Below are 15,860 nucleotides of genomic sequence, written 5' to 3' on the forward strand. Positions count from 1 at the left end.
CATTATTAATATTTAAAGGTTGCGTTGTCGACCATAGAGGTGCGCATTCTGTCAGATGTCATTGTGTATTGTATTTTTACTTTGTAGTTTCTTGTTTATGGTACATTTTTATTTTGCGTGATTTAGTGAGTGACGCTTTCTCGTTAAATTAAATAATCGCGTTTCAATTGATAATCAAGTTTACGTTAAAATATTGTGTGGATTTCGCTGCGGTTTTAAATAAAAAGGAAGGATCTATTCGTATGTATTATTTATATTTAACAGTAATTAAGTTACTTCGCCATGTTATGCCGCCCGCCATTCCTTTATCATGTTTTTTGTGTTTAGATACATAAGGATCCTATTCGAATTGAATGGTCGTAATACTTGAAAGACAGATTTTGTATGTTTTGATTATTCATTTTGCATTAATTGAAACAATTTTTGTAAATTGTAAGGTTATAAAGGTATTAAAAATGTAAATGCCCCGAAATGTCCGGATTTTTATTATTAATTCTTATACACAGTAGATTCATAATATAAAGTTCATCAAAACTCGTGCACAATCCTTAAAAAATAACGAAGTGCCTATTTAAAACTTAATTTTCTAGCCATGAACTCACTTCTCACAATATAACTAATATAATATAATGTTTTGTATTAACTATTTAATGCATATGTTAATTATGACATGCAGTCTTGGGATTCATATTTAGAAAAGGAAAGAAAATAATAATTTATTAATTGTTTTCATAATTGACAAAGTAAATAGTTCTAAATCTTATAGTGTATATTTGATTATGGAATACTTATCATTAATATATTTTTTATAAGCGGATGCTATTTAAATTATGTTAAACATGGAAAAATTTACATAATTATAAAATAACTTGTTCATCTAAAAAGTATGTTATACATTTAAAGGTATTTTTGACATGAAGCACATCCTTCATAGACTATATACAATGCTGCCTTAATTATTCCCAAGCCCTTAATAACTGAGGCATAACAATCACTCAACCATAGTTCATAGCATATCTTCCACACATTCAGAAAAAAAGTGATAATACTTTTACCAGTTTAATTATACAGTAACGTAATAGGTACTATTAATCTAAATTCTAAATATTAATTTAATAAAATAATACTTTATCTTAGAACAAGTTATAAATAAACATTTATAAACTATGTTTTATATAAATTCATTGGCAGTGTAACTATACTGAACCTAACTTAGACAGGTATATTGTATTAGTAATTTATGCAAATTGAATTAATTATGTTTCTAAACTTAATTTGTTGATAATATGTACATGGAACAGTATATTTAATTGATAATGTTTACATTAGTATGTACAGGAAAAAACTTTGTTAAAACAGTAGTCATTTTTAATTATTCTTTTTAATTTGATTTTTAATTTCCATTAGGGAGATAATTCCAATATAATTTTTCTCTGAAATTTAATTTTTGAATACAAAGTATCTGATATACCTTTTAAAATCATCACACTCAACTTCATAAACAGTTGTAATAGCTAAATACAATCATGTAAGGCAATATAATATTTATACATAATCTTTAAAATGTTATTTCTGTTAAATATTCATAGCACAATGTTTTGTTTAGCTTAGGTTTCTCTTTGTGGCCTAAGGTCAACACTTTCAAGTGCTAAGACATAATTTAAATTGCAAATATCTTTTCATGTGGCTTAAACTGTATTTAAAGATCCCTTATTATGAAGGCATCCTTTAGTTTGTATATATAAGGAGAAACATTGTTGGTTATGCTCTTAGTGTAGTTAAAGGTTCAATAGGAGCATTAAAATTTATATTTGAAGTTGTGCAATTTTTTAAATAAAGAAAAGTTCGCTACTTCCAGTAAAAACAGATTGATAAGTATATAATCAAGTCTTATGAAATGATCTTTATAAACATATTATACTGAAATGACTGTAGTGGTTCTAATTTTTTTGTAGACTGCTATTAGCATGCTGTTCTGTGTATGTCCTGTATTTGCAACCTTTTTGTTCTTTACAGCCATGTGTTGTCTTTCATAAATAGACACTTATCAGTATTTCAATAACTAAATAGACATTTGAAATGGGTATACCTGCACTGCACATCTGTTTGCAATTAAGCTACAAGTCAGAAAAAAATTTCATTTTAGAAGAACTATTATTTACATAAAGTTTTTTTAAGTAAAATCAGTAAGCATTTTATATATATATATATATATAATATATATGTCTCAGTAAAGAGACATCTATATAAAAAATGGTTAAAGTGTTATCAAACCTACCTAAAAGCAAACTAAACTAAAGTTCTATAGCATTAACTTGTAATTTACACTTTGCTGTTTCAAATATATTTTTTATTGTTTTAAATTAAAAAACAAAAAAATAGATTTAACAAAGTAAAATATATGACAGATTCAAATATAAAATTCCTACATAATTAACATAATATCACCTTGAGGTAATGTCATAATGCCAATATTATCTGAAACTTGCTTGACCTTGTGAAGTAACTGGATCTATTTTCAAAACAAACTGAGGTAGTCTCACTCACTCTAATTTGAAATGAATAGTTTCCTCTCTCAAATTGTATGACATTTTTCCTATTCTAAGACCAAGCGGTACTTGTTATATAAAAATCCTTTATTATCATTGGTGGACCCTATGTTGTCATGTTAAATACTTATAACACCTGACATTGTGTATTGTGGATATTTTAGTTTCCAATGCTCATAGGTAGATGAATATATTTTACTAATTCTTCAAAATGTTTTTATCATACCGACACAACTGACATTATCTTCTTTGTTATTCTTTTGTATCATATATACTAGGCTTAAAAATTGATTAGAGACAGAATATGATTTAACCCAACGGTGTTTATTTAGATACAAGACACGTAGTATTGTAATAATAATATCTATGTACATGTTTCCTGTGTTGAATCTAATGTAGGGATTTGATTGTCTCAACCATTACTAAGTATTGTAGATTTTGACGAATAAAAATCGTTATGCGTGTATCGGCAATATTTAAATTTCTTCTTTACATCGCAATATGATAGATATATATTAGAATAGAAATAATGATTCTAGGAAATAATAGTGATAATGTTTTTTGATTAGTCTAATGAAAAACTGTGATCTAATTAAATTTATTGACATATGCTGACTTTTCAGGTTTGTGCAATTATAATTATGTAAGCATATAGTTCATTGAACTTGTAAGTTATGGCATGATGCCAGACATAATGAAAACGCTCTAAAGGGAGCGTTTTTGCTTACGCGCTCTTATATAAATGTTCAAAAAAATAATGCGCCGTTAAATATTCAAAATTTTCACATTTACTTTAAATGCGATTTTATTTATAAAATATTAATGCATACATATTATATAGAACGAGAAATTATAACTAATTCAACTTAAAATTTAAGAAAAAATAGTATAAATAGTAATAACTTTATTGTTGAAAAATGCAATAATTATACTGAAACTAAATTTATAGTAAATATTGCAGTCGGGTATGTAACCTAGGTAAATAAAAAAAATAGTACATATATGGAGTATATAAGTATTTGGGAACTATCTCATGCAATGTTTGTAAACGATAAGATTTTCGGTCAGACCACACCTGTTGATATGAACTAATCCACTGCAAAGTCTCGTACTCGTAGTTACTCACATAACCTAAGATAATTTAGTATTTGACACCGTATTACATAAAGGCGCTATATCTGAGCAAGAGCTACAGGTGCTTACCATATGCGGTCTCTAATTTCGGTATAAAATGTTATTCAATTTATTTTAATTTTGAGACACACTAAAAAGATGGCTTTTAAAAGATGTCTATCAAAAAACCAGTAAACTAGACCACATTTTTAATGTTTGTCAAAAATAAACGTCTCGCCAGGATTAGAACAGCTATTGTTCTTCTGAATAACACGTGTGAAAAGAAGTCTCTAAACATGTTTTATGCCTGCATAAATATTAGTATGTATTTCGTGATTAAATCATATTTTGATAACAGATAATTTTCGGCATTAACTAGTGTTTCTTCAATGTTATTGTAATAAAACGTTATATTATATGAAACAGAAACAAAACAATTTGGAGGCAATTCACTCTTAAGTATCTTTAACAAGTATCTAAATTTACACTTGGTGCGTTCATCTACTCATAAAACTAATAGGTTCGGCCCTTCTTGGCCTAAGAACCGCGTGAGTGGAAACTATATGGTACAAATAAATGCTCATTGCGATTTTACGTGCTCGTAAAAATACTTGCACACGTTGTATAGTTAAAAATTTTAGTATAATAGGAATTTAATATAATAAAAGTAATACAACTATGGTTTAGTGGTAATGACGTACTTCAATACTTTACTATTTTGTAAAAAGATTAATAAAGAACACAAGAACAATAACAACTAATTTAGTTTTTCCGAAAAACGCGGTAGGAAATTAATAATTTCAAAATTTTATATTTATTTTAAAATATTTATTATTACACTATAACACCCTTATTTAGGTTTATTTTATTATTATTTATAGTTACAATAATTATGTATCTGAATATACGTAGAATACATGTGAATATAAATAATGTAAAACTTGTAAAAATTTTGACATGAAAAGTATCTTGTTACCTGCACCACAAGCTATTTGTTTAAGTGTGCGTATGATAGTTCGTTGAACCCGCGTCATTACTTCGCTAAGATTGGTAGAGCGTTTTTTACATTTCAATATCAAGGTGAAATCTGTGGGAGACAGGTTTTTGATTCATTAATAAACACTTGTTTCCTGGTCTAGGTAGGTTATATTGCGAATTTGGAGTTTTTGGGTTATATTATTTTTAATAGAACACACTAATATTTCTTTTATATTCTACCTATGCGTATGAGCCAACAATCTTGGATTACTATGAAATTATAATTTTGCTTTTTTTTATACTCTGCGATGTTCTGGTTAACCCCACCAAGTGAAGGGAAATTTGAATTTTAAATTAATATAATTACTAATTAAATCCTGTAAAAGGCTACTCAAAATCTGAATCTCTTTCTGTCTATAAGTGCGAAGAAAAACTAGTAAGGAAACCGTCATGCCTAAGCGTGTTTCAGGCACAGTAGACGAATGACCTAATTGCTCATTAGAAAAAACAAATGATCACGAAACATATAGAAATCTGAGGCCTAGACCTAAAAGATTGTAGCACCATTGCTTCTTATGCCTCAAAATTTAAATAAGAATAATTAAATTTATCAAACATTGGCTCGAAAGAATTCAGTATGGTAAAGACTGCATTATATTTTTTATTAAATCCGGATTTGTTGCTTTACATTCTGTATATATATATAAAAGATTTCAATGCAATTTCTATAAAAATATGTTCACCTAACGAAACAGGATACTCGAATTGTAATTCAAGTAGGCCGTCGTGTTAATAGCAGCTGCGGTCTCAATTTATGAACAAATAATTTTTTTTTTAACTAATTAAACATTAGTCGGTCATGTAGAAAGGTATTATTTTATCATCTAAGAAGTCCGGTCCTCAAACAGATGATATGCTTGAAGATAACTATTCTAAGTTCACTTAATTTTTTCTTGTAACTTGTAGTTTTAGGCAGGTCGTAGTTCTAGTTACATTATATTTTTCAGGCTACGCAATACTTAATTTTCTTTGGTAATATTAGTTTTACAATCCCGTGATAACGAATTCTTGATAGATCATGATTACGCATGAATTGTACGCATCTTATAATCACGAACATTTATAATTGACTAGTACAATTCATATAAGTAGCTATCTTACTAATATTCATATCTTGAAACCTCCTACTGTTGTGTAATTAATACGTAAAAAGTATTTTGTTTAAATAAATAATAAGACACTAAAGACAATATTTTAGGTGAAAAAAAACTAAAAAAATTAATCCTTCGCAAACTTCATTTCTAAATAGTATTTGTTCTTTTACAGGTAAACCATGAGTAATATTGTAACGCGGAAAGGGCCCATAGGGGACGACAGTAAGGTAAACACTAATGTTATTTTAGTTTCATACAATATTTACCGTTGAAACGTTTTCAATTGTCCTGTTTTATGTGGACTAGATGCTTTAATTGTACAAAGATAAGAGAAACTTAATGTAATTACATTATTATCTCAAGAGTAACTGCTAATAGCAGATCTAGGCACAATATATTCTTAATTTTTTGTTATTATTGTGTTTCTTCTTATTGTTCAAATTGATACAACAAATACTCAAACAAATTCAAAAAATATATTTTTAAATACTGAAGATAATATGCTATTGACACGAAAAATATAAAATATAAATAATAATTAATAAACATTGTTTCATTGCAGAAGAATACAGATAGTCCTGTAAAAGATATGAAAAAGAAAATGGCTGTTAATGCTGAAAAAGAAAAACTGGCAGCTGAAAAGAATGCGAAAGCAGCAGATAAATCTAGCCAAAGTGACAAAGATAAAGGTAGCAAAAAGGATAAAAGTGTAGACAAAATAGTAGACAAAGCAGATGCAAAAGATAAATCTTCAGATAAAATTGTAGAGAAGAAAGAAAAACCTACAGAGAAACCTGTAGACAAAAAAGATAAACCTACTGAGAAAAGTACAGAGAAAGTTGCGGAAAAGAAGACGGATAAAGCAGAAAAGAAAGAGGAATCATTAGAAAAAACTGACAAGAAGGACAAGCCCGTTGAGAAGAAAGAAGCCCCGGCGGCTCAGGTTGAGAAAACGAAAGAAGATGCTAAAGAGAATGGAAAGGTGAGCTGCTATACTATCTCTATTCTTCCAGTTTTCCAATTATAAGAGATAGCAACGGTTAAGTTTTATAAAATCTCCTTTAAATCTTTCAGGCGGAGACCCCAGACAAAAAGAAGGATTCCAAAGCTAAACAGAACGGTGCACGAGTTAACGGGGAGCCAGTTGATGGTGTTAGTTCCGAGGAAGAAGATGACCAGATGTTCCCAGAACTGGCATATGAGGACTCTGATATTGAGTGCTTCGAACCTCCTACTCCTGAAGGACCCAGTCGAAGTTATACACGCAGATCACAGGTTGATTCTTTAATATTTATTTTATGATTAGCATGCTTACCACTTAAATAGTGTATATTTATAATAACCCACTTAGTACTTTTCAAAGATTCCTTATAACGTTGAACAAAAATCCCTAATTTTTTTAACGTTAAAACAGAATTATTTAGTCCATTACTATTAAAAAGATCACTAAGGCGAGTGTTTCTTTTTTAATGTCATATAAGTAATGGAAAAAATCTAAAAAGTTGAGTAAATGCTCTAATAATAATTAGAAAAGAAATCATTTTTAGATACATAATTTGTTGTATTATTATTGAAAGGATTAATTTAGAGTTCCCGGAAAGAGATCGATTGTAAGCAGTACCTGATTTTATAAATTAATGCATCAAAGTGTCTATAAATACAAAAAATCATATACCAATCACATTTTGTTACCATTTTAATATCAAAATTGACATGCGTTTAAAGGTATAGTATAGTTAAGTTCAAAAAAGGTTTTGTTGTATGTGTGTTTGTAACTAACCACCATGTCACATGTGATTTGTACTAACATATGTCTTGGGTGAAGGTGAAAACGAGTCGTACGCCCGAAACGCCGCGCCCCGCTTCCGTGAAACAAGGGGACAAGGATTACGTGCCTGAAGACGTAAGTCGTATTTTTAATCGAAGTATTAAACTTATTCCAAAAGGTCTCAATCTCCACTTCTGTGTACTATCGTCTAACTCCCGAACCCAATAATTAATCCACAATCTCGACCGTGACAGTCGATCAATCTCATATCTGCATCCCAATAACCAAACCCTACGAAGACAATCCATTTTTGGCGACGGAGAGAATGCAATCTCTTCGCTCTTTAGACTCATATTTGATAGTCAGTGTAAACCAAATAAAGTAAATGATATTAAAATATGTATCTAGTCTATGTTGAAAACATATCAAATAGGTTTTTAATTATTTTAAAAACTGGTGTAAGTAAAAATCTTAAGATTGGATATTGGCACAGTTGAAATGTCATTTTCATACCATGGAACGCTTGTATCGACAGATGGCTATTACAATGCGTGGATTGGTTACTGGCACACACGGTCTATCTCAGATGGTCAAAAATGGATTGAGATAGGTTATTGGGTTTGGGCGTAAATATGTCGAAGTTGTACACCTCTCGTAAGCAAATTTAAGTTTGAGTGGCTTTCTAATTATTCATCAAACAAATAGCAATGTTGCTGTGTATGCATTTTGTGTGTTCTAAGTGTCTATTGCTTTTTTAGTCAAAGGAGACGAAATTGCTTAAACTCAAAGATGACGTCTCTGATCGTAAACTGCGTTCGTCGGATTCTCCAAGAAGACAAGACAAAACAGAGAAGGCAGAACCTAAACAGGACAAAAATGACAGTGTGTGCGACAAGGACGACAAGAATGACAGTAAGATTGATGAAAAAATTGAAATATCTATCGAGGTGGAAAGTGAGGGTGAGTAATATTTATATACAAATATATATAAGTAACCACACTAAAATATTTGGATTTTTAAACTTTAAAGGCCGGCAACGCACTCGCGAGCCTACTGACATTTTGAGTGTCCATGGGCACAATTACTTAACGTCAGATGAGCCTCCTGCCTGTTTTGTCATATGAAAATTAAATCTTTGTTCTAACGCTATCAGATTTTTTTGTTTATATACTTATTTTATGCTATGATAAGCCTTCTAGACTCTCGTATAGTAATTATTTTTATGTCGGGAATATGAATCCAAGATCTCCGAGATGTCTAAACTTAACTGAGCCTATGGTGATTCTACCCACAAATGTTGACAAATGATATTTTTGCTGCTGTAACATCAGTAGATTTCAATAACCTTCTACTACTAAAGATTCGTAATTTTTAATATCAATGTAACTGCTAAAATATAAGATGAAGGTTTTAAGTATGAGTGTGTGAAATGTTTTGAGTCAGTGTTTGTGTGAGTGTGTGTAATACACGTAGCAGAGCAGCGTAACGATGTGTGTAGTGTGACAATGTGTGTGCGCAGAGGGCGCGCGCAAGCCGGACACGAATTACTCCAAGTCGCGCGTCAAGGTATCGCCCTATCGACGTAGCATGCGTCTCATCGCTCCCGCTGACGTCACGCAGACTTCGCTGCTCGCCAACTATACTGGTGAGGAAGTGTACGAATAATCTAACTCCAATGATTAATTTTAATAATATATTTGCGTGCGATTTTAATTTTTTTTTAAATTTTTTTTTTTCCATTAAATTTTCCTATCTTTACAGTTACAACTAATGCGATAGAATTCCATTATATTACCCACACCAACTAACCTACATACAAACATTAAAAAATTAAACTAAAATTCCTAAATCTTATAACTAACAATATAGTCGTTGGTCGTAGGTTCGATCCCGGCTGTGCACCAATGGACTTTCTTTTTATGTGCATTTAACATTCGCTCGAACGGTGAAGGCAAACATCGTCAGGAAAAGTCGATGGTCACTGGACTACTACTTGCCTATAATATTATAAATGATCATGAAGCAGATTCAGAAATCTGAGTTCGAGACCTAAAGAGGTTGTAGTGCCACTGATTTTTTATTACATGTAGTTTTTTTTTTATACAAGTGTTAGCTATCATTCTATCAAGCTATGTTTTAATGGTAACAAACAAAACAGTGGATAAGTTATATTATGTAATATAAGTTATAACAGTGTAGTTGCACTTCGATTTTATAAAAAAAACATAAATAATGCTTTTAAAAACGTGTACTATTGAAAAAGCTGCGGGATTCATTTGTACTTTTTATAATTCAGGCCTAAAACATATTACATGTTACATATGTTACTATGTATAGTTTCATCTAATATCATTCTGTACAAGTCTTATTTTTATTTCAGTTAAAATATTATGAGTTGCATGTAGTATTAAAAAAAATGCTAAGATCACAACCTTTATTTGTTAAAATCGGGCCTTTAATATTTTTTTAACCACGAATAATTATAAAAAATATCATTTAGGTAACAACACAACGATGGAAATGGACATAACAGAGCCGTCTATGATTGATGAGCCCTCGACGGCTGAGAGTCCGTACTTGAGTGGTCTACGCAACATTCGCGGGAGGAGGTCGTACAAACCACTCAAGGAGATGACTCTGAGGAACATCGGAGTTAATACCAGCATCCGGTCCACTAGTAGTGCTTCAGGTAAACACTTTGAAATTATCGGTAAATCGTATAACAAGACTAGGTGACCTGGCAAACGTGGTTTTGCCATGTATATCATTTATAATAAAAAAATAGGGGTTGATCGTAGAGGGTTGAAAATTTAGGGTTGTATGTATTTATTAATGCTGTTGATACAGTTGATAAAAAAATAAAAATTCATCTAAAAATTAAAAAACAATATTTAGGGGTGGACTACCGTTAATATTTAGGGGGATGACAAATAGATGTCCGATTCTCAGATATACCCAATATGCACGCAAAATTTCATGAGAATCGGTCAAGCCGTTTCGGAGGAGTTTAACCACAAACACCGCGACACAAGAATTTTAAATATAAGATTTAAATAATTTAATCGTCTTTAATACATATAGAAATTTGAAACCATTTTTTATATCTAGTTCTATAATAATATAGATAATCTAGCCTAGTTTTATTTTAATGTTAAGTTACAAAGCCGAATAGGAATATACATCAAAACAAATGAAACACTGTCACAATCATGATTGGCTAAAGTGAGGATAAAACAGGCAACATGTGTAAAAACTATGCATTAATTGTGTTAATTAAAAAACTACTATAGTTTTGCCTAAGCAAAACGGAGGTTATTGCAAGGGCCAGTAGGTGTTTACTTTTTATTTCTATTTTTCATTATTAGAGCAGTGTTGGCCTAGTGGCTTCAGCGTGCGACTCCCATACCTGAGATCGTAGGTTCGATCTCCCGCTGTGCACCAATGAACTTTCTTTCTTTGTGTGCATTTAACATTTACTCGCACGGTCAAGGAAAACATCGTGAGGAAACCGACATCTCATAGACCTAAAAAGTCGACGGCGTGTGTCAGGCTCTAGAGACTGATCACCTACTTGCCTATTAGATTTATAAATGATCATGAAACAGATTCATAAATCTGAGGCCAAGACCTAGAGGTTGTAGCGCCACTGATTTATTTATAGCAAATAATTAATAAAAAACCAATATAATACATATATGTTCAAATAAATTTTATTGTTTTATTATATATTTATTTTATTCAGTTTCAGAAACTCGTCCCACAGGTACTGTGGTAGGTCGTAAGAGGAAGCCGGATGCGGAAGAGGCGCAAGAGGCCCACGAGGCAAGGGGCAAACGCGCCAGACTTCTGGAACGTTTGGGAGGGTTCACTAGACCCTTCCGCTTTACGACTTCTGCTTCAGAAAGGCTTTGCGTTGAGAGTACCGCTGAGGTATGTAAATTATCCTTTTTTAGGAGGCAAACAATGCCGGAGGGATCGCGAGTGCGTTGCCGGTCTTTTAAGAATTGGTACGCTCTTTTCTTGAAGGACCCTAAGTCGATTGGTTCGGAAATACTTTAGTCGGCGTCTTATATACACGGCTTTTGATATCGACGTATTCCTGTTGTGGTTATAGGGGTGACTTTTTGTGATAATATGCATTTTGAATCGTTAAATTAAACCATTTTTGCGTTTTTTTCGATATGAGTCGCAACGCAACAACAGTAATTTATCTCATTAAATCTAAGATTTTACCTTGGATTTATAAACAGTATTTCAAAAACAATTATTGGTACAAATACTATTTCAATATTTTTTGAGATATCTTCTCAATAAAATGCCTTAAAAACTAGTGCAATGGATTAGTTCTGGCCCTGGGTATCGCAAAAAACCTTGGCATTCGCGGTCGCACATAACCTCTAAGTACAAAGATAGTTCCTGAAAAACATTTTAGGTACTTACTTTAAAATGTCAATAAAGTGTAATTTGTCCTGTGAAATTGTTAAATACTTAATTACTTGTGGGAAAAGTATATTTATGCGCACCTAATGTTAGGAAAAGTTAGCAAAAATTTGTCTGGATTTCAGATCGTTGGTATAAACACGGATCTGCCACTCTCAGCGCCAGTGATTACGACCGAGGCTTTCGATCCTGAGTCCCTCAAACACTCCACTTCGCTCCCGGCTGCGCCTGCGCCAACACAATCGCACAGGGACAAACGATGTGCTATTATGTAAGTACTAATTAAAAAATAGTAAATTTAAATTGTGACCCCCCCTAGAAATATTTCGTCACAAAAACTAAGACCCCCCCCCCCTACTGAGTATGATAAATTCTAGAGAAATAGTATTTTCATTTGTTACTGAATCGAGAGCGCAGGGTACGTGGAAACGTTACTCTCTCAAGTATTGGAAAAACAAAGAAACCCGCTGTGAGCGCTCATGTCATGTAATAAACGGCGAACGTCACGCTGCCCTTTACCCCCCCTCCCCCCTTGTCACATCATGTCACACTCGGCCAGACCCCTCCCCCACCTTGTATGCGAACGTAGTTTATGAACGGCCCCATAATAATGATTCATTAATACAAATTTTATTGAATGCAGGTAACAACTATCGCCTGCGCATGTTAAAAGGAGATTGTTTAATGATTAATGATAAAAAAAATGCCTTTAATATTAGAATAATATGGACTTTGGTAAATCGGTTATAAATCGAAATGATTACATTGGTTTGATTTTCGAAATATATTTTTTATATGTATAACGTGTCCCATGACCTATATATCAAAGCTTTGCAATAATTGTCTTATGTCGGGGTTATATCCAAAATGCATTTTATATCAAAACCGCAGTTTGGCGGACGGAATGCACTTTTACAAAACGAAATCAGAAATTTCGGTATATTCTAAATCAATCGTTATATTCGGTATAGGAACCCGGCCATTGCATTTAGTAATGATGTCGATTATGCGATTAAATCCGTTAAAATTGTTTGTGTTTAAAAAATGCAATTTGTGTGTTACATATTGTTTGTCGTGTGTCTTCTTTATGTAAATAGTAGCAGTCACACGTATGTTGAACTTATTTGTGTCTGTAAAATGATATTTTTTGTGTCTCAAATTATTTCCCATTATAATCCCACCATATACATTTGGCTGCTACGAAGTTAGTGTATTGCTATGTCCTATATATTGCTTTACAACAAAGATTAAGTAACAATCATATCAAAGATTGTACTTGGAAAATGATAAATGTTTTTTGGAAGTGTTAAATAGTATGTCAAAGGGCTTACGTTTGTCACAATTCTCTTGATTTTATAACGTTAACAGCTCTCGCACCACAGACTATACTCCCGAAATTTTGTAATTGTCTTCATCAATAGTATAGACAGGTCTTTGTTACCACTATGGTACAAGTAGCGGCACGAAACTCTAGCGCTGACCGTTATTGCGCAGAAATAAAAAATAAGGTACCTGAGGGGGGCTAGCGGAATGAAGAGCTTCGATTGGCTCTCCAGTCGCATTCCGGCCCCCGTACCACAGTACATATGCGCAGAAATAATCCTCCTCGTATCGGCCAGCGCTAGACTTACATGCCGCTGCCTATACAATGTTTTATATATCGACGTACTATGTAAGTTTTACTGATCGACCATTGATTGAGAATCAATCTTAGTTATTATTAAAATTGATTCCCAACGCACTGTAGGATAAGGTTCAAAATTATTTGTTGCCGCCGTTTCAGAGGAACACGATAGTTCATATAGAAGCGGCAAGATTTAATTTTCAACATAATTTAGCCAAACCCAAAGCTGATAGTAATCATGTACAAAATATCTAATGTGCATTTTATATAAATAAAAATTAATATAGATTATTTTTTTCTTTTTTTACTAACGTAGATTAGATTTCATAGGAAACATTTCATCTTATGTTATTAGAGATTTTTCAAACTCAATAAGTGAGCTTCCATTGTCTGATCAGGCTAAATTGAGGTATTTTGAATTTTTTTCTCGTCGAGATAGGTTAGGTTTGCCATATACATGACAATAGAACCACCGCAAAAGCCTCCACCGAATTAGATTTTTGCCATATTGCAACATTGAATAATTCCGCACATTCATCAGTAACATATAAGTTTAAATTTACCTGTAGGTATCCTAAAGATAAGCACTTCATCATTTTTCTTTATTTGATTAGATTCTAACGTACGAGTTTACTTATTACTAGGTATTCACGGCCCCCATAAATCTTGAGTATATCCGTATTGGCGTGGATAAGTTAATAACGCCCGAACCCAATGATTTATCCACAATCATACGGTCCGATCTCAGATTGTTTTCAATTTGAGATCAGACCGTGACAGTCGAACGATCTCCTATCTGCATCCCAATAACCAAACCCTACGAAGACAATCCATTTTTGGCGACGGATAGAAAGCAATCTCTTCGCTATTTACACTCATAATTTGATAATCATTAAAAACCAAATAAAACAGTACAAATAATACTAAAATATACATGTCTATGTTTAAAACATATCAAATAGCTTTTTAATTATTTTAAAACTGGTGTAAGTTAATATCTTAAGATAGAATAGAATTGGCACAGTGAAACTGTCAATTTCATGCAAAGGTGTGAACATACACCGATTCGACCTATTACAATCCGTCGATTGGTTATTGGCACACCTTTATCAATATTTGGATTATCATGTCTATCTCAGATGGTCAATAATGTATTGAGATAGGTTATTGGGTTTGGGCGTAAGTCGACTTTAAATAAAAATCGTATTGTCTATAAACTTCTGAAGACATCTTAGCTTTTCATAACACTTATTAAAAACTATGGTGTGTGTAAAAATGCATGTATTATTTTACCAACTTTTGCTATTTATGCAATAAGATTAACTTGCAAATCGACTTAATTACCTTATCACGTCAGACGCTTCTAAAATCAATTATATTTGTGAATATAGTATCGTTAAACAAATCACCAGCTAAGAACGAGCCGTAGCAAACTAATGAGGATTTTCTATTAAAATAGGTTTAACAATCATGAACTGATTTCATTGTAAAGAAGTTTTATAGTATTGTTATACACATTTCAGATTACATAGGATATGTTTATTCTTTTTTACGTAAATCTTATCAAAATTATTGTAAGGGAGACAGATTGGCGACTGCAAATTGCGTTAATAAGTTTACAGAGTTTTAAATTTTTCTTAAATTTTGATTCAAAGATCGTTACTAATCAAAGAAAAAAGCGAATATAAACATATTCAAAACAGTTCTTTTCGCTTTAGCATTTCTTGTCTGATGTCTCGATATTAAATTAAGAAAACAATATATTTGAGTTGAGGTATAAATTGTAAAACTCTAGTTCTGTTACTTCTTACTTAGACGAAGGTTAGATTTAGAGACAAGTCACTAAGTTTGTCATTTCTGTAACTCTATAGCGATTGCTACCAAAGTTTCATATACAAATCAACGCCATCCCTATTGCAAGTTACAGAGTACCGCTGCAGTTTACTTGAACTTGTCTCTGAATTATAGTAGTCGCCAGTCTGCTATCCTTATTTTTCTTTAGTATTATTTGGTCGTCCATTTTGTTCTTAGAATCAAAATTAATTACGTCTTTAGTACTAGTATAAGTCTGTAGTGTAGTATAGAACTATTATGATTGAATTGAAATTATAATTTTTGTTAATAAATTTATAAATCTAATCATGCTTTTTATTATGTATTGCCTATTTTTACACCTTCCTTTCTTCAATCTTCCTTTGAGAGCCTCTGATAGTGACGTGCCCTCGAAAAGGCC

At 31.9% G+C, this 15,860-nt stretch overlaps 1 protein-coding gene across 2 annotated transcripts; it reads left to right on the forward strand.

Annotated features, from left to right (window-relative positions):
- The first annotated feature begins 96 nt into the window (after positions 1–96).
- On the forward strand, positions 97–15,766 carry LOC110994369 (protein starmaker). Of its 2 annotated transcripts, XM_022261390.2 has the most exons (11): positions 97–240; positions 5,967–6,021; positions 6,357–6,776; positions 6,869–7,069; positions 7,620–7,697; positions 8,321–8,522; positions 9,083–9,208; positions 10,064–10,252; positions 11,306–11,493; positions 12,129–12,274; positions 12,647–15,766. In XM_022261390.2, the coding sequence occupies exons 2-11, from the start codon at positions 5,974–5,976 to the stop codon at positions 12,648–12,650; spliced, it is 1,602 nt and encodes a 533-aa protein (XP_022117082.2). In that variant the 5' UTR covers positions 97–240; positions 5,967–5,973; the 3' UTR covers positions 12,651–15,766. The 2 variants fall into 2 exon arrangements, with proteins under 2 accessions (XP_022117082.2, XP_022117887.2); XM_022262195.2 differs by lacking the exon at positions 7,620–7,697.
- Positions 15,767–15,860: the final 94 nt, after the last annotated feature.

This window comes from Pieris rapae, chromosome 2, assembly GCF_905147795.1.
Source record: "Pieris rapae chromosome 2, ilPieRapa1.1, whole genome shotgun sequence".
NCBI classification, from domain to species: Eukaryota; Metazoa; Arthropoda; class Insecta; order Lepidoptera; family Pieridae; genus Pieris; species Pieris rapae.